Source organism: Myotis myotis, unplaced genomic scaffold, assembly GCF_014108235.1.
Source record: "Myotis myotis isolate mMyoMyo1 unplaced genomic scaffold, mMyoMyo1.p scaffold_m19_p_20, whole genome shotgun sequence".
NCBI lineage: Eukaryota > Metazoa > Chordata > Mammalia > Chiroptera > Vespertilionidae > Myotis > Myotis myotis.
In genome coordinates this window covers 14,814,136-14,839,849 of record NW_023416325.1, presented here as the reverse complement: position 1 = coordinate 14,839,849, position 25,714 = coordinate 14,814,136, and the positions used below count along the sequence as shown (strand labels likewise).

Sequence of the window (25,714 nt, the reverse complement as noted above, 5' to 3'; positions counted from 1 at the left end):
TTCCATGGTTTGGGGAAGAGGGGAGGAATGGGGCGGGGATGGGCAGGGAGGAGGAGCCAGCATGGAGCTGAGTGGAGATAATAAAGGGTGGGGCTGGGCTGGTTGAGGAGGCTGTGGGGCTCCAAGTGCCCCCTCCCTCTGGCTGCCTTGTGCACCTCACATTCAGGTGTACCGGGGCTCAGGGCTGGCAGTCTGCAGGCAGCGTGCCGCGTCCCTCATCGGGATAGGCTGGAAGGAGCCCGGAGCATGTGTCTGCAGGAGGCTGACAAATCAGAAGGCCTTCCCGCACATCAGAGCCCCGCTGCCTAGCAACCCCATCGGAGGGGTGTAGTGGACAGCACAGGAGGCAGCCCTGTCAGGAAGACAGGCGCTGGGGTTGTTAAAGTCCCAGCTCGGGACTACAGCTCCACACCCGGCCCAGCCCCAGCCAGGTCCCCACTCTGAAGGCCTGGGCGATCCGTTCTCTCCCCAAGAAACTGGGGGAGGGGGTGTCTGAAGCCCTGACCACCCGCCACACACACACCACCCCATGGACCACACTGGCCTCTTTTCTCTCAGCACCACTTCAAAATATTAGTCCTCAAGCTCCTAAAACCACCTCTTCCTCTTGGTTTTTTTCTTTTCTTTTTTTAAACTAACCTCGGTTTCCACCCCCTCCAAGCCTCCGCAGAACAGTCTAAGGAAAACAATCTAAGTGTCTATGTTTGGGGTGGAGCAAGATACACTTCCTTCGGTCTGCAGCTGGATACCCACCCAGGTGTCCACATGGGAGAGGAAAAGGCAGTAGCTTGGTTCTTGGGCTCCAGGCACCAGGCCTACCTGGCCAAACTGACCACCCCACCCTCCCTCCCGCCTGCAGCCCCCACCTGCCCGGCACGTGGGGAAAACGGCACGCCTGCGAGCTGCAGCTGCAGTGTGCAGTGAAACTTCTCCAAGTTGAGTTTGCGCCTGGCCTGCCCTCCTAGTCACCCTTCAACATCCTCCGAGGCCCCTGGGAGCATGGGGACACCACTTCCAGACCCGCCGGTCCTGGACAGGCCCCTCCTCCCACGTCCCTCATTTCCTGGCCGCCAGACCCGGCCGGCCCCTCAATTGCATGCATTAGGGCGTCCAGGGGAGGATGGCTGTGACAGGGCGGCTTTGTCCGGGCTGTGCCGCCGCCACCCCGCCTCCCTCCCCTCTCCCCGCGCTCATTCCGGGTCTCCCCCCCTCACTCCTGCTCTCGCCCGCTCTGGCGTGACGTCTTTGCACTGACCTCTACAGCTTCCTCTTCCAAAGCACACCGCAGTCACATGGGCACCCCGGCTCGGTGCCACGGCGGCTAAGCTCTCCCTGCGGCTGGCCAGCCAGCCTGGCTTCCGCCTTGGCCGCCCCCCCCCCCGCCCCCGCCTGGAAAGCCGCGCCCCTCGACACCCCCGCCCCCCCACCGGCCCAGTGGCTTCTGTGTCACAGGGCACCCTGAGTTAGGGGCTGACCATCAGGAGCCCCCAGAGCTAAGCCAAAGGGTTCCCGCCTCCCAGGGCCGGCTAGGGAGGAGCTTGGCGGAGGGGGTGCTGCACCTGCCGCACCAACTTTGGGGTGCTGTCTGGGGTCAGAGGAGGCGGGGCGGCCTCAGCCCGCCCATTTCCCTCCAACTTCGCAAAACTGCCCCGGCGGCACCGAAAACATCCCCTCGGGCAAAGGTCTGGCGCGGACCTGGCAAGCTGGCACCGGCGACGGCGCACACACTCCACTTACACGCCTCGCCGGGAGACACAAAGAGCTGCTCCGCGACGCCACCGCGCAGCCCGCGGGCGGGCGGCCACCCCCGCCACGCCCGGCGCACCTCGAAGGAGCGGGCCGCCTGGGCAGCCCCTAGCTGGCGGGGAACCGCGCAGGGACGACCGCCCGGCCCCGCCCGGCCCCGCCCGGCGCGCCCGCGGTTACCCTCCGCGGCGGCGGCGGCGCAGCTCCCGGGCGTCCCCTTCGGCGGCGCCTGCTCGACGCGCGCCCGGCCCTGGCGAGCAGAACCCAGCCCCTTCCCCGGCGCTGCTAGGCACCCACCGAGGACCCTGGCGCCCCCGCTCGCTTCCTTCCTTCCTCGGGAAGCCCAGCGCAGGCTGCGCTCATCCTCGCTGACACTGAACCCAGCGCGGCGCCGCTGCCGCCAAGGAGGCGGAGGGAGGCCGCGGTGGTGACACAGAAGCGCGCGGGCCAGCGCCAGGGGACGCCGCCGCCGCCCACGGCCGCCCCCTCACCCAGGCAGGGTGGGAGCACGCGGGTAGCTTTGCCCACCCCCGTTTTCAGGGAGCGTGGACTCTGTCCTGGTGCCAGCCCAGCAAACCCACTTTCCTTAAACGTGCCCGTGCGGGCACAGCTAGAGAAATGATCGGTGCTGGGGGTGGAAGGGTGTCAGGTCCAGGGGGTGGCAGTCCGGAAACCAGGGATTCATCTCTGGCCCTAAGATAGACAAGCTGTGTGACCTGGGACAACTTACTTCCCCTCTCTGAGCCATTTCCTCCTTCTAAGGGCAGGGAGGTGACCTGAAGTTCAACTCTGCATTCTAAGATGCTGCCCTCCCCCTACCGTAGTAGCTCTGTAACCCCACACGATGAAAGTATTGTGGGATTCATTGAGATAAATACTGTTCACACATACCTGGCTCTATGGTACTTTGAGTACAATTCTCACACAGCCCTCTGAGGTCACTCCCAGGATTGTCCCCACTTAACAGATGAGAAAGCAGAGGCTCAGAGGTAGTAACTCACCCTGGTCACCACCCTAGTGGTTGGCGGTTCTCATCCAAAGAGCCTGGTTTGGAGTTCCTCAGTCCTTCTCCCCAGGCCTGCCTGGCAAAGCCCAAGACTCTCACGAAGCTGACTCTGCAGTTACAGCTAAACCTCCACCACTGACTTCCTGCTGAAGGAGCTGGTCCAGCTCAAATCAGAAGTCCCAGCCTTCGGGGCATGCTCATCAGGGCCACAGCCCTCCTCCCATCCTGTCCCCACACCGTTCCCCCAAACCCTTACAAGGGGGCAGGTGACCATCGGCTATACTCCCTACAGGAGCAGAAATCAAGCTTCTCCAACCAAGTTTCTTTGACCAAACTCCATCCACGGGGGCTACCCACCAGTATTAATTATCAAGTGTTAATTAACTCCCCAATATTAATTACCAAGTCCAATGATCAAGTACTAATATTAGCTATTTACATACATGATGTCCTTTCACCCTTAAAACAACCCCATAACCCCCATTTTAGGAAAGCGAACATCTGAAGTCATTTCAAAGTGGTCAATGGCTTGGGCCAAGGGCTTCCTGGTTTGTTCATGGGATGGCCTGCCCAGAGGTTAGACCAGGGGTGGGCAAACTTTTTGACTCGAGGGCCACCATTGGATTCTTAAACTGGACCGGAGGGCCGGAACAAAAGCATGGATGGAGTGTTTGTGTGAACTAATATAAATTCAAAGTAAACATCATTACATAAAAGGGTACGGTCTTTTTTTTTTTTTTTAGTTTTATTCATTTCAAACGGGCCGGATCCGGCCCGCGGGCCGTAGTTTGCCCACGGCTGGGTTAGACGGTGAGCTCCTTGGAACTGGCTGAATTTCTCACCATATGTATGTTTTGCCTATTTAAACGAAAAAGTAACAATTATAAGACCTATCCCCCACCTTGAGCAGTCATTGAGTGGGTGTCCTTGAACAAGGGCTTTGCCACACACAAAACAGAGGTGGAGTTAAATGAACTGTCCACGTGGGAGAATTATTATCACGTTTTTAGTCAGCAATGCCTCAGCTCCTTGATGGCAGGAAATATGTCAGACTCATCTGTGTCAGTGCAGCAAATGGCAAAAGGCCTGAAGTTTATTATTCTAATCAGCTTTGTGACATCGGACTAAATCTTTCCTCCTTCTGGAACTGGGCATCCCCATTTGTTGAACTAGTCAGAGGACCTCTAGTGGCCCTCATGGGTCAAATCAGGTCCTAGAGCCTGGCCCGAGTGGCTCAGTTGGTTGAGAGTTGTCCTGTGTATTGAAAAGCAGAGGCTGGTGGCGCCCCTGCCCTGCTCCCCCTCCCCAGAGCCCCCACCCCGCTAAAAGAGAAAAGAAAAGCAGAGGGTGTACCAAAAGGTTGCCAGTTTGATTCCTGGTCAGACACGTGCCTGGGTATCAGGTTCAATCCCCAATCGGGGCAGGTACAAAAGGCAACAGATCAATGTTTCTCTCTCGCGCTCCCCTTCCTCTTTCTAAAATCAATAAAAAACATATCCTCGAGTGAGGATTAACTTTTACTTTTAAAGCCCTATGCAAATATGAGAGAGAGATGGAAAAGCAGAGGATGTAGGAATTCCAATGGCCTCTGGAGCCCTGTGTGCTACCGGAGACCACATGCATTAGCATCTTGTCCCATCCACATTTCGCATCCACTGCAGGCTCAGTCTTCCCCATGGTGGGGGATGGGGGCAGCGGCTAGAGGATCCCCACTTCATAGGGGAGAAAACTGAGTCTCTAAGACGAAAGACTTGCCATGGTCACCAGAGTGGCAGAGGCAGCCCCTGAAACTGGCTTAGCCTGTGCCCGTTTTCATCCTCTCTGTTTCAGGTATGCACCCCTAAATTTCCCCAGTTCTTCCTGCCATCCCCAGAAAGTACATGGGGAGAAAAATGCAGTCAACTCTCAATTATTCAAGACCCCGTTTTGCTGGACTTTTAGTCCACAGCATCTCTCCATTACTCCAGCAAACCTCATTTTTGCCAGTCCTGTGTGTTCCGTAGCAGGTGACGAAGGAAGAGACTTGCTCATTTCCTTCTGCAATGTGTTATAATACCTAGAAGTCTAAAGTGAAAAGGGTTGCCGAAACCGGTTTGGCTCAGTGGATAGAGCGTCAGCCTGTGGACTGAGAGGTCCCGGGTTCGATTCCGGTCAAGGGCATGTACCTGGGTTGCGGGCACATCCCCGGTGGGGGATGTGCAAGAGGCAGCTGATCGATGTTTCTCTCTCATCGATGTTCTAACTCTCTCTATCTCTCTCCCTTCCTCTCTGTGAAAAATCAATAAAATATATTTTAAAAAAAAATAAATAAATAAAGTGAAAAGGGTATATGCCCATGTCATACACCTAGGACAGTGATTTCAACGTGATGAAAAAGGTTGAAAATCACTGACCTAGGAGACTGTGGAGTCTTTAAAACATGTCCACAAATCCTTTGATACTCCTCCCTTTCAGAGGCAGAGCATATTCCGCTCCCCTTGAGTGTGGGCCAGATGTGGTGACTCACTTTTAATTAATAGAATATGCAGAAGTAAACAGCATGCAACTTCCAAAATTAGGCCTCACAAGGCACTCCCACTCTCTCGAACTGCTCCCTCTGGGGGACCAGCTGCCATGTCACCAGGATACTCAAGCAACCCTGCGGAGAGGCCCACATGGGGAGGAGCTGAGGCCTCCTGCCAACAGCTATGCGAGGGTACCACGGTGGAAGCAGGTCCCCCAGCCCCAGTCAAGCCTTCAGATGATGGCAGCCCAGGGCTGTCTTGACAGGAGCTGATGAGAGATCCAAGCCAGAACCACACCACTAAGGCACTCCTGGATTCCTGACCTGCACAGGCTGTGAGGTAATGTTTACTGTTTTAACCTGCTAGATTTTTTAAAATATAGTTTTAATATATTTTTATTGATTTCAGAGAGGAAGGGGGAGGGAGAAAGAGATAGAAACTTCAATGATGAGAGAGAATCATTGATTGACTTTCTCTTGCACGCCCCTCTCACTGGGGATCGAGCCCGAAACCCAGGCATGTGCCCTGACTGGGAATCCAACCGGTGACCTCTTGGTTCATGGGTGGACAACTCACCGTTCCAGAAACGGTGTCATTTTCATTACATTCCACACAACCATTCTACAGTCCCAGAGGACTTCACCACCGTGGGATTTGACTCTGCTTATTAACTGAAATCAGCATTCTTTTCAGAGGAACAAATGGACTAGTTCCAAGGTGACAATTTCCTTCCTAACAAGGTTCAAATCCTCTAACGAGTTTCCACAGCCACTGATGGAGTTTGTCAATCTGTTTGGCACACAATCTAGCCAATGGGCTGGAGACACATGGTCCTGGAAAACTGTGTAAGCCCTTTCTTTTTGGTTATTAGATAGAACTCTCAAGGTATTAACAGAGTTTACTATGGAGAGGAATCTTTCAATCAAGTTAAATCCTTCCCTAAATATCTCAGGGAGGCAAGGTAGACATAAAGTCACTGAAATAGACAGGGGTGGGCAAAAGTAGGTCTACAGTTGTACTGCAAATAAATAGTACAAAAATTAATAAATACTAATAATACAAGAATAAACTCTTGCACATACTCACAACTGTAAACCTACTTCTGCCTCGCCCTGTGTGTCACCCACTGCTGTCTATTTTACCTTCCTACATGTCCAGTTTGTTCTCTGCTCTCCTGCCCCTGGCCCGTCCTTCACCCTTGTCTAGACGATGCAGTGGTTCCTCATGTTCTTCTATCTCCACCTCCTTCAACTCACACAGCAGCAGGAGGCCTTGCAGAGTGCAACACTGAACACATCCCTCTCAACCTAAAATCTCAGAGAGGTTTCCAACTGCTCGTAGGAGAAATACAGACCCTGCCCTATGGCACAGCAGGGGCTGTTCACCCCGGTGCACCCCCCCCCCCACCAGCATCCTGCACCCAATCCCCAGCCCCACTGCCATCCTTCCTGGGGTCCTCCCCCTGCCCCGCCCTGCCACCCGGGCTCTCTGCACAACCAGGAAAGCTCTTCAAAGCCTCTTCACCTAAGTAACCCCTCTCCCTTCAGACCCCAGCTCGGGGATGCTGTCCTGACCGGGTGACCCCCTGGTACATGCTCCCTTAGCTCGGTGGGTCTCTGCCTTGTGGCCTCATCACAGCTGCAAGTTCCGCTTGTTTCTCTGGTTACTGAGTTAATGACTGTCTTCAGATGAGCATACAGACTGTAAGCTCTGTGAGAGCAGGGGGCGCATGGATTTTCTCCCGGCTGCATTCCCAGGGCAGCACCAATTAGATGTTCAGTACATATATGCAGAATGAATGAATGAATAATCAATCCATCAGTAAGAGCCGAGATCTGCCTCTAACTGATCTCTGAGACCCACACTCTTTCCTGAGGCTTGACCCCCATGATTCCTTCCAGGCCCTTGGCACTCCCCTACCTCCATCCCTGCCCAGGTCCCTCCCATCTCCTCCGTCCTTTAAAGCCCGGGTTCGATGTCCCCTCTGAGAGGACTTCCCAGAGCCACCAGCCGAAAGGGATTCCTCCCTGGACTGTTTCCCTCTGCTGGCATGAGCGCTGCACCTGAACCCTTGTTTCCATGGCATGTCCCCCAGAGGGTAGGGGTTTTGTCTTGTTCATCGTTTTACTTCCCTGTCCCAGGGGCTCCTTGAGCCCATTTGCCTTTGATGGGGCCCAGATCCAAGGAGTGTACGGGCCTTCAGCTTTGAGGGGAGGGGAAATGCCTGAGAAGTAAGGAAAGAAAGAGAGAGAGAGAGCTTGAAAGCAAAACCTTGAGAAGCCCAAGGCCAGCCTGCTGGCCTCCCTTACAAAGCCTGGCACGGAGTCCGCATTCAGTGCGCACTGAATAAAGGACAGAATGAATGAAAAGTTCACAGCCTCTAAGCTCCTGGGGGTACTCCTGGCAGCAGAGCTGAGCAGAGAGATGCTAATGGATTCGGGCCACCAAAGCCAATTCTTCTAGGAAACCCAGAGCAACAGTCCTGCCTGGGACAGCCAGCATCTGCTTCCCATTTCGGAAGCCCCAGGGTGACTTCCTCCTCCCAAGGGTCCGTTACTCAAATGCTACATCGTGCAGGGATAGGGTCTCTGCCCGTGATGAGCAATCGGTCTCATGACTTGCTGGTCACGGTGCCTGTAGTGAGGTCCCTGCTGCAACCAATGTCGGCACCTCCCCAGGGCCAGCCTCCCACTCAGAGGAATGTCCACGGGACGTCTGGTGAGGAAGTGGCTCCCGGGCTCTGGGAAAGGTTCTTCTGGATCAGAGGCCCTGCTCTCAACAGCCAGAAGCAGAAGGACACTCGGACCCTCCCCATCCCTCAGCAAAAGCAGTGTTTGTGGGGCACGGGTCTCCCTGAAAATGCCCACTCTGAGTTGACAAAGACTTGATAAGTGTGCACACACACACGTGAGTGCACACACATGCACATACACATGGGCACAGAGACAGTTCCCTGCTCCTCAGGTCACACCCCCTGGGTACAGCTGGCAGCAAGGCCAACGGACCATCTGGAAGGAGACTGCAGCCCCAGAGCAGGACGCAGACCCTCTGGATTCCAGGGAAGCAAGGTGCCACCCTGCCCACACCATTCCTCCCATCTCATCGGCGCTGTGGCATCATGGGAGGCTCACTTCCAGCCCCCTCCCCCCTCCCCCCACGGCCGGGAGTCACCCCTCCCGGCTCCCGCTGCCAGCGAGCAGTCTTACTTCTTCACTTTCGGGTACTTCATCTCTGCAATGGCGTTTGTGGCTTCCATCTGCTTCTCCTTCAAGTGCTGCGGCCACATGTTGTCCACCCAGTCCACCAGGTCTACCTGAAAGCCAGACCCCTGTCAGCACTTGCTGGGCTTCCAAATCACCTCAACCCCTTCCTCCTGTCCCCGGCATTCCCCCCACCTTCCCCCAGGCCTGCGGTGGGGGCAGGGCGAGGGCAGGAGGTGGAGGGTGTCCGGGAGGGAACCGTGGCCAGGGGCCTACCTACCACAGTGGGACGCTTGACCAGGTGCTCCAGCTTGGTGTGGCTGAACTCCAGGCTGATGACGTTGTACAGCTTGTCCCGCTCGGCCTCGGGTGTCTCGTAGTATCGCACAAACTGGGACATGCTCATCTCTGTGCCCTTCTGAGTGTTCACATCCATCACGTCCACCAGCCGCCGGCTGCCTAGGGGCAGAATCCACATGCTGGTAGCTCCCGCCTCCTGGGGGCCAGATCCTACTTGGGAGCCCCCACGAAACAAAACCTCCTCCTCCTCCAGGGTTCCCCCAGACGCCTCCCCCTATGCCATGTCCATTCCCCTTAGTCAATCTTTCCAATCCGTCTGCTTCCTCCACCACCACCGCTTCTCTCTAGTCCAGTCCACCACTGCTGCTGTCTTCCAGCTACACCGCCCCTCCGCCCCCACCCCCATCCTCCATACCGCTGCCAGTATGAGCTTTCTAAGACAGACACCTGACCATGGACACTCCTCTCTCTGCTTAAAACCATCAGAGAGGGTTCCCCACTGCCAACCAAATAATCCTTGGCATGGCACTCAAGGCCTTTCTGTTAATTTAAGGATAGGACTTCAACAGATAATTAGCTGTTTAGTGGTCCCCCTCCCTGATCTGTGAAGCCAAGAAAGTTACTTGACGTCTCTGACCAGCCATGTCCTCATCCTGCCATTTCTCTTTATAGGCTAGTTGTGAGGATTAAGCCAGACGATGATTACAGAAGTCCTCAGCACTGTGTCTGGTGCATAAATGAATGGGTCCCTCCGTTATTCCCCGGCACTAATCACAATTCTTAAATTCGTTTCTTTGTCTGCTCTTTCTTCCCTACTACTCGGCAACCATCGCGAGGGCAGGAGTCTTCTCTGTCTTGTTCACACCTTTACCCCACGTATCTAAGGAACTTGGCACCCAGTTTATTATGGAACAAATAAACGATGAATGTAGGCTGCCCTGTACAGCATGGACATATGCCTTCTCCTATGAATGACGGAACTACAGAGAGTATGTGCCCCTCCTCAGGAAAGCCCAACCTTCATCTTAGCAGCAAGCTCCGGGAGAGAAGGGGACAAGCTCTGAATTAGGGGACAGGGCCACTGCTGCTAGCCCTGGGGCCACCACTGGCCACAAACCCTAAGGAAATCATGACCCTTCCGGGGACTCTACTTCCCCATCTGTAAAATGGGAATCCCAGCCAAGGCAGGAGCAACACTTGAAGCTAAGTGGACGCATTTTGAAGGGGAGAAAGACACAAAGCAGACTGCCAACTCCATACTCATACCTCCTGTCTGTTAGGGCTGGAATGAGAAGCCCACTGTTAGCTGTGACAAATATACAGTGTATGGAGGCTTAGAAATGTGTCGACCAGAGGAGAAAAACCATGTTCAAAGCTACCCCAAGAATAAAGACTCAACTAAGCAATAAATGGGTCCGCCACTGATTCCTGTATGGCCCACAATCAATCATATTTTTTTGATGTGAAAATTACATGAAATTCACATTTCTGGGTCCATATATGAAGTTTTATTGGCATACAGCCCCCACTCATTGACTCACATATCTCCGACTGTTTCCAAGCTACAACGGCCGGGCAAAGCCTAAAATACATAATTACTCTCTGGCTCTTTACCGAGAAAGTTTGCAGACCCTTGAACTAGACAAAAACCCTCATGGGGCTTACACTCTGATGTGCACAGTATTCCCATCTGTTCACTGCTGCAAACACACAAAGTCTTGGCCCACGACAGGCCTGTGGTCAGTATTTGTTGAATAAACACATAGTGCCTTTCACCTGGTTGGAAGTGAATAATAAAAGTAACGCCTTAAGCCCCGGTGTGGCTCAGTTGATTGGGCATTGTCCCGTGCACTGGCAGGCTGCAGGTTCAATTCCCAGTCAGGGCACATGCCCAAGTTGCAGGTTCAATCCCCACCTGGGGGTGTGCAGGAGGCAGCCCATCCTTGTTCCACTCTCAAACAGATCTTTCTCTTTCTCTCTCCCCCTCTCTTCCTCTCTCTGTAAAAATCAATAGAAATATTTTTTAAAAAAGAGTAATGCCTTAAGCGCATAAAAGAACTTTGGGGTTACCATCTTTTGCATTCAATAGCTAGCTCTCACCACCACCCCATAAGCTAATTAGGACGGTTCCTGTCTTACTAATGAGGGAACCAAGGTGTGGAGACAGGTGTGATTGGCTCAAGTTCCCCCAGAACATAGTCTTTCTACCAATCAGAATAGTTAATATTTATTGAGCACGCCAGCACAGGCAAGCTCTCTACACAGGTTATCTTAAGTTAATTGAGGTAAGAGTTCTGTGAGGTGGAACTTAAATTATACACATTTGATGGATGAGACACTGAGGCTTGGACAACTAACTTGCCCCAAAATGCCCAGTTAGCGAGCAGCAGAGGTGGGATTTGAACCCAATTCTATGGAATGCTCATCCCCCACCCCACCCCCCACCCCTAACCCATCCTATGCAACACGGAATCACAAGCTGAGCCTGAAAAAATGACCTGGCCTTCTTCAGTGGCTGGCTGCAGGCACCCAGGGATCCTGGGAAGGCTGGGAGAAGAGCTTTAGTTCTGCGTTGGGAGTGCAGATCCACCAGGGGGCATCCCTGAACTTTGCTGGAAATTCTGGTGTGTTCTTGGCCATGCTGGCTCCTTACCAGGGCGCCTGCAACAGGTGGGCTCTGCTCAGCTTTTCTGGAAAGCCCACCTGGCAAAGAGCCTGCTGATAAGAGTCTGGGAGGTGGGGGCAGAACAGGCCCCCCAAACCCTTGCCGCTCTGCCAGCCTCCCACCTCCCTGCCTCTCTTCCCTAACCTTGCTCAAGGTCACGCCTGCCTGGGAAGGGGGTTTGCTGGCAGGCAGGTCATGGGAAGCACACCCCTAGAGGTTAGGCAGGGGTGGGCAAACTTTTTGACTCGAGGGCCACAATGGGTTCTTAAACTGGACCGGAGGGCCGGAACAAAAGCATGGATGGAGTGTTTGTGTGAACTAATATAAATTCAAAGTAAACATCATTACATAAAAGGGTACGGTCTTTTTTTTTTTTTTTTAGTTTTATTCATTTCAAACGGGCCGGATTCGGCCCGCTGGCCGTACTTTGCCCACGGCTGGGTTAGAGCCAGTCAGCACCAAAAGCCTAGAGCTCAGCTGCCCCTATCGACACAATGCAGTGATTAAGCAAAGACTTCACGGGTTCAAACCTCAGCTGGGCCTCTTAGCTTCTCTGAGGATCAGTTACTACACGGAGGCAAAAGTGGCAGCCAGCCCATGCATGAGGTTGTCCTGGGACTGAAATGAGATAATGAACATGCAACACTTCTGAGAAGTTGAAGTGCCGGCATGTCGATAGGCACACAGGTAGGCACAGCCATCAGCCAATTGCATCTAGAATTCCAGGGACCCTTTGGCGAGTGGGCCGACACCCTAACTACTGAGCCACGCCAGCCAGAGCCTATTCCAGCTACGTATTTTATTCTCCCTTGAAGAACCATGTTAGAAGCACAGGTGCCTGACTTGTTCCTCGGTTAGTGACAGCCCACAGGAGGTCACAGAATGAGTCGTGGGTGTGTCAGGGGCACCTGGGACAGTGCCAAGAGCCCTGGACTGAGTTTCAGCCCCAGGCACCCCGACTGACCCTGCTCTAGGCCTCAACTGCCTCGTGTGTGAAGACAGGAAGTAGTTGACCTTTACACTTTATTTTTGGTTGCCACAAAACTCTTTCTTCTTCAAACAGAAGCTTTGACAAGAGCCAAATGCATAAACAAAAACAAGAGCTCAGGCTGAAGTGGGAGGCAGGGGTGCTCAGAATTCACATCCAGATTCTCGGGATTTCCCCTTTGAAAACCACTGGGTTAGGTCATTTGTGGGTCCCTCTTCTAGGGCAGCCGCACTGACTTTTAACCCAGTTCTTAAATCCTCAGATCAGATCCCTTAAATGTGAAATGGGGGAAGGTAGGAGGCAGAAGAGGCCCAGAGGAGTCACGGGGGACACTTGGGGCCTGCCAGTCTCTTTCGGTCTGAGCTGGGGGATTAAGAACTGGCACTCCAGCTTCTCAGGTTCCCAGTCGGCTCTGCCACGGGTGGCAAAGGAGAGCTGGGTACAAGTGCCCTGTCTCTGAGCAGGAGGCCCAGCAAATGCCTGTAGGGACAGAAGGGACAGATCAGTGCTAAAATGGAATGCGGCCCTCCAAGCTTTGGGGACAGCAGCCACCCCTGGAGCGGGTGACAAGGACAAGCTGCCCTTTGGAGCCTGCAAGGGACCCACAGTGCGGGCACTCTCCAGCCCTCGAAGGCAATGGGTTCCAGAAGAAATTTTCCACTTGGGAGCTGCGGGGCCTGGCATTTCTAAGTAAGCCAAGAGCTCAGCCCCCTGCCTTTCCCTCCTCCTCCCCCCCCTCCCCTGTTCCCAAGTCTCATTGGTTTCTGGGCTCACAGGCTACACACACATCCAACAAATTCCAGCTGCAGAAATTAATCCGTGGCCCCCTGGCCCTGCTTTGAAGGCTCCATCAGTCAGTTCTAAGAGTCACAGGCTCAGAGCCCGGGAGAGGCTTCAAGGTGACCTTGACCACTAATATGAAGCACACATGGGCCCTGACCCCAAACTCCCCCCGGCCTGCTTTTCAGAGAGTGCACACAACTGGCTCTCGTCATGGTTCTGGAACCTTTTTTATCATCCTCAAGTTTCTGATTTCTTTCGCAGTGCTTTTTTAAAAATATATTTTTATTATTAATTTCAGAGAGGAAGGGAGAGGAAGAGAGAGAAAGAGATAGATAACATCAATGATGAGCCCAGCCAGGGTGGCTCAGGTTGAGCATTGACCTATGAACCAGGAAGTCACAGTTCAATTCCAGGACAGGGCACATGCGTGGGTTGTGGGCTCGATCCCCAGTAGGGGGTGTGCAGGAGGCAGCTGATTAATGATTCTCTCTCATCATTGATGTTTCTCCCTCTCCCTTCCTCTCTGAAATCAATAAAAATATATTTTAAAAAAAGAAAGGGCCCTAATCGGTTTGGCTCAATGGATAGAGTGTCGGCCTGCGGACTGAAAGGTCCTAGGTTCGATTCCCGTCAAAGGCACATGCCTAGGTTGTGGGCTCGATCCCCAGTAGGGGGCGTTCAGGAGGCAGCCAATCAAGATTCTCCCATCATTGATGTTTCTATCTCTCTCTCCCTCTCCTTTCCTCTCTGAAATCAATAAATAAATATATATTTTTTAAAGTTAAGAAACATCAATGATGAGAGAGAATCATTGATCGGCTGCCTCCTGCACGTCCCACACTGGGGATCGAGCCTGCATCCCCGACATGTGCCCCGACTGGGAATCAAACCGTGACTTCCTGGTTCATAGGTCGATGCTCAACCACTGAGCCACACCAGCCAGGCTGGATTGTTGTTTTTTAAAATTCTCTCCTTGTGAGTCTTTCATAGAGGCAAGAGCACTGGCCGAGAGTCAAATCCCACTCTCCAATTCCCAGCAGCGAGGCCTTGAGTATATTATATCCCTGAACCTTGCTGGCCTCAGTTTCCTCATCTGGAAGGTGGAGAGAAGAAGACCTGCCCTAGTGACCTGCCACAATTACTGAAAGCACTTTGTAAACATAAAAGCAAGAGCATGGGCTTTGGAAACACCTAGAGCTGGGGTCAGGGCCTGGCTTCACTGACCCCATCGGTGTGGCTTGTTCCCTCTGAGCCTCCGATCCCCCATCTGCAACAGTGAACAATGGCACTTAATTTATATGATTATTGGTGAGGACAAAATGCGGCCATATGGTAAACAACTAATAAAAGACAGGTGATTATTTCCATAATTAAAAGAATAAATGAATATTGAATGAGGTGATTTATCCTGAAATATTTTAAAGAAAAAGGGCCAAAGAAGACATCAGTTGGCTTGGGCATCCTCAGTAGAGAGAAATACAATAAAGAGATAATATGCACCCGGCTGGTGTGGCTCAGTGGTTGAGCGTTGATCTATAAACCAGGAGGTCATGGGTCCCAGTCAGAAAGAGATAATATGCAAGACCCCATTGCTGTAGGCCATCTCAATCCTCAGTGACCTGGGGAGGGGGCAGGAGGCTGGAAGACAGAGACTGAGATCCCGCACTATCTGGAGGGGGTGGGCCAGCCTCCCCCGTACACCACCCTCCAAAGCAGAACTCCCATGTGTGGCAGGGGCATGTTCCTATTGCCCAGCGACCCTGGAGAGCTCCTCCTTTCTATGCCCAGTGCACGTGGTTCTGCTGGGCGGGGTGTGCTAAGCCCATCAGAGCCCATGCAGAGACATTTGATGGAATTACTAAGGGGTTGGGGAGGAGGACCCTGAGCTGGCAGGACGGAAGCCTGGAGCTGCTGGCTCCCCAACTCTGCCACCACATGGGGAAAAGCTTGCCAAAGAATGAAGCAGAAAGAAAGAGGAAGCAGGAAGGAAAAATATGCGTCAACTTCTTGAGATCTTCTTGGAGCACCCAGATCAAGACACCCCTTGAACTCATTCTGTTTTGGTTAGGCCAGCTGGAGTTACACTTATCACTTCAGTTGCTATGACAAAGGTGCCCCGTTGCCGCTCTCTGGATGTCTGTGTGCACCACGATGGGCATAATAACACCCCACGCTACCCACAATTATAGGCCTCCCTCACGGCGGCAGAGCTCACTACAGCTTTACAAAGCACTTTGATAGTCACCGATCATTTGATCATCACAGAAATGCCAGGAGAGGCTGTGCAGGTATTACTAGTCCTGCCTCCTTTGCCATCCTACACTTTCCAAGAGCTGGCAAGGGCATAACCACTGATTTGCTTCCACAGTGTGAAGAATGAGGCTCAGGGAGAGAAGAGGCGGCCTGGACACACCAGACCATAATGAAACCGCCAAGGACTTGAAAATTCCTCAAAAGGGCCAAAAGCGATGTCAGTAAGACAGTGATGTTGCCTGAACCCCAGATTTGAGAATCTGGCTTTAATCCTTGGTCATAAAGAGCATCTCACCAGCCCAATGTCCTGCATTTATAATACAGAATAACGGGGACCATTTATTGAGCACTCATCACCCAGCATAATTCTGAGTACGCATTCATTCTTGTAGAGGGTCCTTCCTTGAGGCAGATTCTGCGATTAGCCAATTAGCTCCACTTTGCAGATGAGGAAATTGAGGCTTAGGAAGGGTAAGTAGCTTTCCCCAAATCACCCATCAGCTAACAAAGTGGGACCTCCAACCAAGGCTGTTTAACAGCAAAGGCTGGGGCTGGGTTGAGGCACCAGAGCGGGCTGCCTGGGCCAAGACCTGATTTATAGGATCCATCATCCCATCGGCCCACCGTTGGGAAGTTTGCTCCCTTCAGCTCTGATTTTCACTTCCTTCAGCACTTCTGGAATCCCTGCTTTTGAGAACATCGTTTTGTTGTTGTTTATTTTTTCCCATCACCATTAATCCCCCCCTATAAGAAAAATCTATCCTTTGAGCAAGCCCTTGACAATTAGCCGAGATCCTTCTGTCATCAGTGCCATCTCCTTCCAGCAGATCCGGCCTCCCTTCTGAGTATCAGATGACACACTTTGGGATCAATTATTCACGCTGGATTATCTGACACACCCACCCGTCAGCTGTCTTCATCCTCCACGCAGCCGCCAGAGTGGGCTCTTACAAAACTTCAATCCGATCGCACCATTTCACACCCACTAAGGTGGCTCTCATCAAAAAGACAGACAATGACAAGTGTTGGCAAAGATGTGGAGAAATTGGAACCCTCATACTTTGCTAATAGGAATGTAAAATGGTGCAGCTGCTTTGAAAAACAGTCTGGCAGTTTCTCAGAAGGTTAAATATAGTCACTGAATGACCCAGCAATTCCATTCTTAGCTAAATACTCAAGAGAAATAAAACCGTTTGCCCACACAAGACTTGTACGTGAATATTCATGGCAGCATTATTCATAATAGCTACGAACCAGAAACAACCAAAATGTCCACCAACTGAAGAATGGATAAACAAAATGTGGTCTGTCCATACAATGGAATATTATTCAGTCATGAAAAGGAATGAGGTACTGACACCTGCTACAATGTGGATATACCGTGACAACATGATGCTCAGAGAAAGAAGCCAGACATAAAGGAGCACATATTACATGATTCCACTCATATGAAATGTCCGAATAGATAAACCCATAGAGGCAGAGAGGAATTGGAAGGTACAGGGCTTATTTTGGGGGTGACAGAAATGTTCTGGAATAAGATTGTGGTGATGGTTGCACAACATTGTGAATATACTGCAAGCCACTGGAATGTACACCCAAAATTTTATGGTATGGGAATTTTATCTCAATATTTGGAAAAATGTTTAACCCTAGATGAACCTGACCCTGTGATCTCTCCCTTCTCATGCTACTTTCCCCCTCGCTCTTTCTGTTCCTCCCACACTTCCTGACCTTTGCCTTTGCTCATCCCACAGTCTGGAAAGGTCTTTCCCACAGCTGGCTTCTCATCAGTCAGATCTCTGTCCAAATGTCCTCACACCACCACTACCCAGGCCCTCTCTGAATACCCCATCTACAATACCATCATATAGGCCCTGGCCAGGTAGCTCAGTTGGTTAGAGCATCGTCCCAATATCCCTTGTCAGGGCACATACAAGAAACGATCAATGAATGTGTGCAAAATAAACGGCACAACAAATCAATGTTTCTGTTTCTCTCTCTCTCTCTCTCTCTCTCTCTCTCTCTCTCTCTCTCAATTAATAAATTTTTAAAAAATTAAAGAAGCACCACCATGCTTCATCTCATTACTCTGATTTATTTCTCCTTAGCCTTTGTCACCCTTCAAATGATACATATTTTTAAAAACAGTTGACTTCTGAAAAATGTCTATAAAAGTTATTTAAAAAAAAAAAACCACAAAATTGTTGACTTCTTTATTGCCTATCACTCCAACCATGAGGGCAGGGATCTTGTCTGTCATGATCACAGCTCTGAACTTGCCTGCCATTCGGGAGCTACTTGAGAAACACGTCTGGAAAGGATGGACTGATCGAACAACTTCCTGTGAAATCTGAAATGCCGCCTGCTACCTGGTCCACCGGGAGTCGGGAGCTCTCAGTGAGCAGCTACTCTGCAGATGCTCAGGGCCTTAATCGGCATTTGCTGGGCAATCAGTGGCCAGCCCGCCCCAGACCTGCCTGGAGCCCTGAGGAAGCAGGAAAGAATGAACAATCCCTCCCCCGGAAAGTCTGAAAGTCTTCCAGGGGTCATAAAGCATGCCGAAAGTTACCCTGCAACTCATAAGGAAACTCAAAGGAGAGATTGAAGACTGCGTCGCTGACACCCAGGCTGGAAGCTAGGGCCCAAATCAGCCTCGTCAAACTTCGCACTGGCAAACACCCTCAGATCCAGCTTCTTAGGACTTTGCAATCTGACCTGTTCCCCACAATGACGCGGTTGCAGCTCACACCTGCTCCTGCCTCCTCCCGCCGGGGACTTTGTTGTCAGAGGCAGTTAAAACCTAAGCAGGCAGGTGGTCAGGCCTCCTTCCCCTTCTCCCCCTCCCTACTTCAGCATCTCTGAGCCACACACAGCAAGCAACTTACCCACTAGGAGTTTGACATCTCGGACTGTGAAGTCAGAGTCAGGCATCCTAGAAAATGAGGAGCAGACATTGATGAGAAGCCAGAAACCAGAGAGTTCAACCCAACTCTGGGGGCAAGGGGAACTTGCTCTCATTTTTAAAAAAATATTTTTAATTGATTTCAGAGAGGAACGGATAGGGAGAGAGAAATAGAAACATCAATGAGAGAATCATTGACCAGCTGCCTCCTGCACGTCCCCTGCTGGGGATTGAGCCCACAACCCGGGCATGTGCCCTTGATGGGAATCGAACCCAGGACCCTTCAGTCCACAGGCCAACGCTCTATCCACTAAGCCAAACCGGCTAGGGCTTGCTCTCATTTAAAAAAAAAAAATCTTTACTGATTTCAGAGAGGAAGGGAGAGAGATGGAAACATCAATGATGAGAGAGAATCAGGGATCGGCTGCCTCCTGCACGCCCCACGCTGCCTGACTGGGAATCAAACCGTGACTTCCTGATTTCATAGGTTGATGCTCAATCACTGAGCCACGCCGGCTGGGCTGGGTCCTTGCTCTCATTTTGGGAACCCAAACTGAGACAACCCAGAGGGAGGGTGATTGACCAGCTGGTCAAGGGAGGGTCACTGCTGAGCCCCTTCCTCATACCAATGGGCACACCAAACCCGCACATGCTCCCTGACTCCTGAACTCACACCGCTACAGAAAAAAGGGAACATCCACTGTCTGCCCACTTTTTCAGGGAAGTCTGAAGGGTAGTGTCAACGGTAAGAGCCAGAGCTGGGCATTGAAACCCCTGTTTCTCTTAGTGTGGGTACCCCTCTCTGTGTGTCTCCCTCTAAAAAACATTCTGCATAATGAGTTTTATAGAGGGTGGGAGGGACCCCTCTAAGTTTAGAGGGGGCAGGGAGGCACACTCACCATACCAACTCCAGGGATATGGCAAGGAGGCGATAATGATTATGGTGACATTCACTATTAATTAACAATGACGCTGCAGGTTTCATTTCAATCCATAGGAATGAGAGGCTTGAGCAAGTCTGGCAGCCGTGGATGCTGGAGAGGGCAGCAGGCTAAGATGACACCCTCAGCCTCCTCCCCACCCCTGCCCAAGGGGCGGAAACCTGTTCTTCCAGGCTGTCTCCCAGATGTCTCCCGACCTGGAGCCCTGACAGGTCTCCAAGACAAAGTAAACCAAACAAGTCCCAGTGAGGAGGCAGGTGCTGGGCAGGCTCAGAAAGGGAGACAGGGGCCTAGTCTCCTAGGAACCCATCCTCCACAGAAACAGACCAATTCCCACACAATGGGAGTCTGAGTAGAAATATGTACCCAGTGCCCTGCTGGTGTGGCTCAGTGGTTGAATGTCAAACCATGGACCAAGAGGTCACCGGTTCGATTCCTAGTCAGGGCACATGCCTGGGTTGTGGGCTCGCTCCCCAGTGGGGGTTGTGCAGGAGGCAGCCAATCGATGTTTCTCCGTCATTGATGTTTCTATCCCTCTTCCTTCCTCTCTCTAATAATCAATAAAAACATATATTTTTTAAAAAGATATATGTACCTGGGTGCCCTGTCTGGGGCTTAGAGGCTGGCCAAGCCCTTCCCAGTCCAGGCCCTGCCTCAGTTTCCTAATTTGGGGCAGGAGGCACACTCTCTTTAAGGAAGTCACTGTGTGTTAACTGGGGTGGATCAGGGGGAAAAGTCAACACTGTTTGAGCACCCTATATCCTTTCCCCAACTTCTCTGAAAAAGACCAATCTTTAGAGTTTTTTCCCTTTGCCGGGCCTTGAACAAGGAGATACTATATCCCGCAGATACTGAAGAAAGAGCCTTCCTCGTGATGAAAGACGGATGGAGCAAATGCTATGAGAAATCCATCCCAAGGTATAAACTGTGTTAGGGAGGGAGACCGGGGTGAGGAGGGGGAGCAATTAGTTTCAGCAACTTACTTAATTCCCAGTCCATCCTTTTCTCGAAATATCAAGGGAACCCTCAGAGCTTCTCTCTGCACGTACTCATAGTTGAAATCTGTTTGGATATTGGAATTAAAACAAGCTGGTGAAGTCATGAAGGAGCAAAGGAACCACAGTCAGTTGGTTAGGAGAAGAAAAATGATGGAGGAAGGGGCAGGGGTTACACTAGAGGCAGACACCAGCTCCAGAGCAAAAGCTCCCTGGAAAATGACAGGGAAATGGATTAAGCGAAGTCTAGAAGAAGCCATGCCAATGACCAGCTCCTCTGCCTACTCAGTCATTCCCGGCATGCCCCACGGGTCGGAACTTGTCAATGACTAGATCAAGGATGGCGAGGGTTGGGGAGGCAGACTCAGGAAAGAGCCCCACACAGGAGCCCCGGCTACTGCTGAGACAGAGGGACAGAGAAACTCATCCCCAGCTGAGCCCAGAAAGTAAAGGGACGGCAAAATTGAAGAATGCCACCTGGGAGGATCTGAAGGCCCAGAGAGGAGGCTGGGAGGAGGATTCTCATTGTAGCTGAGCATCGGGGAAGATCTTATTGTAATATCCTGTATAGTGAAGGGGAGGGGGGGGGGAGAAAGTCGGTTTCCCTGGAAACTGTGTATTTGGTGCCAAAATAACTAGGGAACTGGGCACCGCTTTGTTGCCTTAACAGTGACGTTCTGCGGCAGCATCACAATACTTGCTCCAACTGGATAACCGAGAGGGATGCTCCCCAGGCAGAGGCTGTGCGAAGGGGACACAGAGAGGCCCCCAGAAAATTCACAGCATAGTTTTCCATCTGGGGTTTGTCTAGTGCAGACCCCCAAATCCCCACCCTAACTCTGGAGGTGAGGGAGGCTAAGATAAACTCTCACATCCCCAAATCCTCAGGGAAAGGAAGCAACCCACAGGGGCACAGGGCCTCCCTGGCGCATCAGAAGGGAGACAGAAGAGCTCTCGGGTCACAGGAGCTCCTGCCCCAGTGAAACAGTTCCCCGGGGCCACTTAGAGGGGGAGGAGGCCAAGGCAGCTCAGCTCCGAGAGGGAGAGAACAAAACCAGAGCTGGGGAAAGCCCTGACCTTAGCAGCTCAGATCCCCAGGGGCTCAGAGTGAATGAGGATTCCTAAGGATTTAAAGGCAGAGAAGTTTAAGAAGCTTCTATTTTGAATCCGGGCTCAGGGCTCCTTCTGTTTGGCAGCTCCTCCCCCACCGAGTTTCGGGGGCCAGATCTGAATGAACTACCAAAACCCTAGGGCCCTCTCCTTTGAAAGGAGCTTGGACAGCAGATTTAAGGAATCTCCCTTGCTTGAACCCCTGCCCACCTTGGGAACACACCCCCCCATAGCCCACCCCTAGGGTCAGCTTCAGCTTCCTCAAATAGGCCGGAGATCCCGGGCAGAGAATTCCTCACAAATGGCTAGGAAGAGTTTGCATATTGTTTCCTCATAGGATCCACCAACTCCTCAGTACCAGGGGGGGAGAAAGGAGAGGAATTAAAATCCCATTTGTGCTAAGGAAATTTAAATGAAGTTGAGAATGGCCCCTGGATTGCAAAGATGCCCAGAAAAACCAGGCAGGCTGCAGAAATTTCTTCCCACCCCCAACTCCCCCCTGCAACTCCCCCTACTACGGAAGCCCGGCGCCCCAGGAAACAGTGGGCACAAAAGAGAAACTTCAAAATGCAAAGCCTGGACAGTCTCTCTCTCCAGGCTAACCCCACAGGCAAACCACTCAAGCGGAACCTGGGGGCCGGGAGGGCTTCGCAGCTATCAGCTCACCGAGGGATGGATGGAACGGTTTTCCAAGGGGGATGGGGGACAAACAAAATGGAAACGGAAACGGAGTAACAGAAAGGAAACTCCAATCTCTGAAGGGGGAGGATAACCTTACAAACCCCAGGAGGGCAAAGGGAGGTAGATGCCTAGGTAGGCAAGGGTGCCTTCACAATACCAACCCCAGGGGGCCTCTGGAGGCCTCGGGCCCAAACCAGAGCATCACCCCAAGGCCCAGAGCACATCCCCAGTCACCTTCCTGGTACCAGGCGGGGGGTGGTACCCCAAAATCCTAGAGGCTTCCCCAACTCCTGCTTTAAACTGGCAGGGCCCTCAAGAGGGACAGAGTTCTCAAGGTCTCGGGCCCCAGAAGACACCCAGAATTCTAGAGGGGTGCCCCAAGTCTCCAGTTTAAAGTGCCAGGGAACAGGGAACTCAGCCTTAAGCCAGAGGGTTGTCACTCCCTCACCCCGAGTCCCCGCTTCAAACTGTCAGGGCTGCGGGGCTAGAGGCCTCAGGCTTAAGGGGGGGCTCCGCCCAACAACTTGGGAGTCCAACGGAACCCCGCTCCAATCTGGCACAGCCCCCCAGGTGATGGGGTTCCGTAGACCCCAGGCCTGAGGAGGCCCGTCATTCCATGATCCCTGAGCGCCCCCAGCGCCAGCTCCTCACTGGCAGGGCCCGAAACGGCCAGAGTTTGGGAGGCTTCAGGCTTGGGGGGCCCTCGCCCCAGTCAGGCTCCAGCCGGGCAGCGCGCAAGTAGCTGGGCCGGCTCCGGGAGGGGTAGACCGCGGCGCACCCGCCTTCCCTCCGTCTGCCCCTCCGTCCTTTCGCTCGTCCCCAGGTCCCTCTGTCGGCCGGACCCCTGCCTCTGCCCACCCTGGGGCTGATGGTGGGCGCGGGCCGGGCCTAGGCCCACGCCCGGCCCCGGTTCTAGTCTGCCCTCCTCCCTGGCCACCCCCCCCCCACCCCACCCCCCCAGTGCTCGGCCTCGTTTCGTCACCGGATCCCCTGGAATGGGGGACGCGGGCGCGAAATACGAACCCAGCCACCGGCAACTCCCTCCCCACGTGCGCTCGGCCCGCAGCGCGGAGGGCACTGAAGGAGGGGGCGCCTCACCTTTGCCCTCCATGGCGTGCACGAAGTCCCCCTGGTACAGCTGGCTGCGCAGCTTCTCCTCCAGGCTGAAGCCGCGGACACTAACGATCTCCTCCACGTCCGACACGTCTTCGTTCTCGTCGTATCTCTGGCGGTCAATCGGGCGCTGCGGGGACCCAAGCCAGAGAGCCCGGGACGTTACTGGGGGTCCTGGGGGGTCGTCTCTCACTAAGAGGCCAGCTCGAACAGGTGCAGAAGCCGCGCGCCCCCTGCACCCCACCACTGCCACCCGAGCAACTTTGCGCAAATGCCAAAGATGCTGAAAATCGGGATCCTGAGAGGGGCCGCACCCCCAGTGTCCGCCTGCGCCCTGTACAGGGCATTCCCCTCCTGCGTCTTTGGAGGCCATGGAAGGGACATCTAGGGGCTCTCCCTTGCCCCCCACCCCCGAGAGGTTTGAGTTTTGCCCACTCGGCCGGGAGCCTGGTTATGTAACCCGCGAGGGGGGCTCCGCGCACGGGCTGGCGGGGCACTGGTAGGCCCCGGGTGGAGCCGCGGCGGCGCCCGGCTCGGCGCTCACAGCAACCCGGCGGCCGCGGCGGCAGAGCCGGGAAGCCGGAACCGGGGCCGGCGGCATTTCTAAGACTGGAGCCGCCCCCGACCTACCGGGAAAGCTGGAAAGCTGAAATGAAAGGACTGAGACCCCAGCTGCCCCCGCCGACCGCCCTCCGGTGCAAGAAGAAGAGGTGGGAGGGGGGGTTCTGGGCTTAAGTGGGGGAGAGGCAGACCGCCCGCCACAAAGCTCCCATCCGAGACCCCAAAACGCACCAGCAGCTGCCTCATCTCCCCACAAGCGCGCGCGCACACTCACTTCCTAAGGAGACTCCCCCGCCACTCCCCGCATCCTCTGCCTCCTCCCTCCACCGCCCGGCGCCCGACCCCGCAGCCCCCCAGATTCCAGGCGAACCCCCAAGCCCGCTCAGCCCCCTTCCACGCCTTTCCCCGCTACCACCTCGCCACTTAAGTGTCTGAGACTCTGAGCCTCACAAGGGGCTGGAGGAGTAAGCTGCTGGCTTCCTTTTGCATGCAATTTATTATATTTTTTCCGGTCCTCTTGCAAAAAAACAGAAAAGGAAAGAAAAGACAGCAAGAAACAACAACAACAAAAAATAGATCTATCGTATACCAGATACAGATTGGGGGGGGGGGGGAGCTACACACCAATCTTCTTCCAGAGTCTTTCTCTGCCTCCATTTTTTTAGGAGAGTTCACCAATTAATTGTCAACACTCCTGTCCCCTGCATTTTGGCGGAGGGGGTAAGGAGAGAAGACCAAAGAAAACAAATCAAAAAATAAATAAAGCAAGCCAGAGCCGAGATCTACAAAGTTTTGCACCAACACTTAAGCAGATCCGTTTGCAAAGTCCTAGGAAACCATTTTCAGCAGTTGTAGGGGGGGGGAGGCGTCGACGTCATAATCCCCGGAACGTAAACATTGTTGCCGATCTCGCTCTGAGCCCGCGGCCGGGCTAGGGGTTGGGGAAGGGGGGGCGGCACTCGGCCTGGGACCCGGGGGGGCGGGGGCGGCGGCCCGGAGAGGTTTGGGGCGGGAAGGGCGCCCGGGAGGCACCGGGCGCCGTTAGCGCCCTGGCATCGCTGTTTTGTTGTTGGGTCACGAGTGTGCCTCTGCACGCAGGCGCCGCCGCCGCCGGGGAGTTGTGTGCAGAGCTGCCTTTCGGAGGCTGAGTTGCAGGCGGAGGGCGCATCCCGGAGATGGCGGGGCAGGGAGAGAGGGGGAGGAGCGGGTGGGGGAAGAGGTGCAGATTTGCACGGCTGGCCTCAGTGGGAGGCACGGAAATGCAAGCAGAGCAAGCCGGCGTGAAAGCCCCTGGGGCTTGGCACCCCAAAAGACGACCCCCAGCTCAACTCCTGCCCCCCTTGCCCACGGGCTACCCTTCTTCCTCTTCCTTCAGCCACCCCATCCTATTACCCTACGGGGCCGAGCGAAATTCAAAGCATTTTTAATATTTTTTTTTCTGCTGCAAGTCTTTTCTTTTTGGGTGGGGACGATCCTCCCGGACCCCCCATGTGCGGACCTACCATCAGGAGGAAGCATTTGGGGGCTCAGGAAGAAATTAGCACGGCTCCATACCTGTGCGAACTGCATAACTTTTAAACTCCCGGACTCAAAAGATATGGACATACACACACAGTCACACACACAAACATGCAGGAAATACAGCCAGACCAGCGCCTTTTCAGATCCGAGCTGACCGGAAGATGTTGCCTTTCATTCATTCATTCTGCCCGCGCTTGTGGAGTCCTTTGCTTTGCTAAGCGATGAGCCCTGGAACAGAAGTTGAACATTTTTTAAAGGTCCCTGCGCTCGCCAACAGGAGGAAATAGAGGCTCAGGAGTGAAATACCGAGAGAATTGGATCTGGCGCCTCCTAACACAGCTGGCAAACAGGCGGAGGGTAAGCCTTTATTGGCCATTTATAAGAGAAAAGTCTGCGGAAAGATGCAAGGCTCTCTGGGATGTGGCACAGGGAGCTCTGGGGG

General features: G+C 53.3%; 1 protein-coding gene across 7 annotated transcripts in view; it reads right to left on the bottom strand.

Moving 5' to 3' along the window:
- The window catches only part of KDM2B (lysine demethylase 2B), a 90,515-nt gene extending 65,806 nt beyond the window's left edge, over nucleotides 1–24,709 (bottom strand). For 2 of the 7 annotated variants that reach the window (XM_036353443.1, XM_036353449.1), the window contains exons 1-6: nucleotides 24,376–24,709; nucleotides 23,176–23,320; nucleotides 20,275–20,353; nucleotides 18,334–18,380; nucleotides 8,737–8,915; nucleotides 8,463–8,569 (exon numbers count right to left, since the gene is read on the bottom strand). In XM_036353443.1, the coding sequence (XP_036209336.1) occupies nucleotides 8,463–8,569; nucleotides 8,737–8,915; nucleotides 18,334–18,380; nucleotides 20,275–20,353; nucleotides 23,176–23,320; nucleotides 24,376–24,408 (590 nt within the window). In that variant the 5' untranslated portion in view covers nucleotides 24,409–24,709. Of the gene's footprint in view, nucleotides 1–1,255; nucleotides 1,274–8,462; nucleotides 8,570–8,736; nucleotides 8,916–18,333; nucleotides 18,381–20,274; nucleotides 20,354–23,175; nucleotides 23,321–23,982; nucleotides 24,008–24,375 lie in introns of those variants that run through there. The other 5 variants (XM_036353445.1, XM_036353446.1, XM_036353444.1 and 2 more) reach the window with 4 other exon arrangements.
- Nucleotides 24,710–25,714: the final 1,005 nt, after the last annotated feature.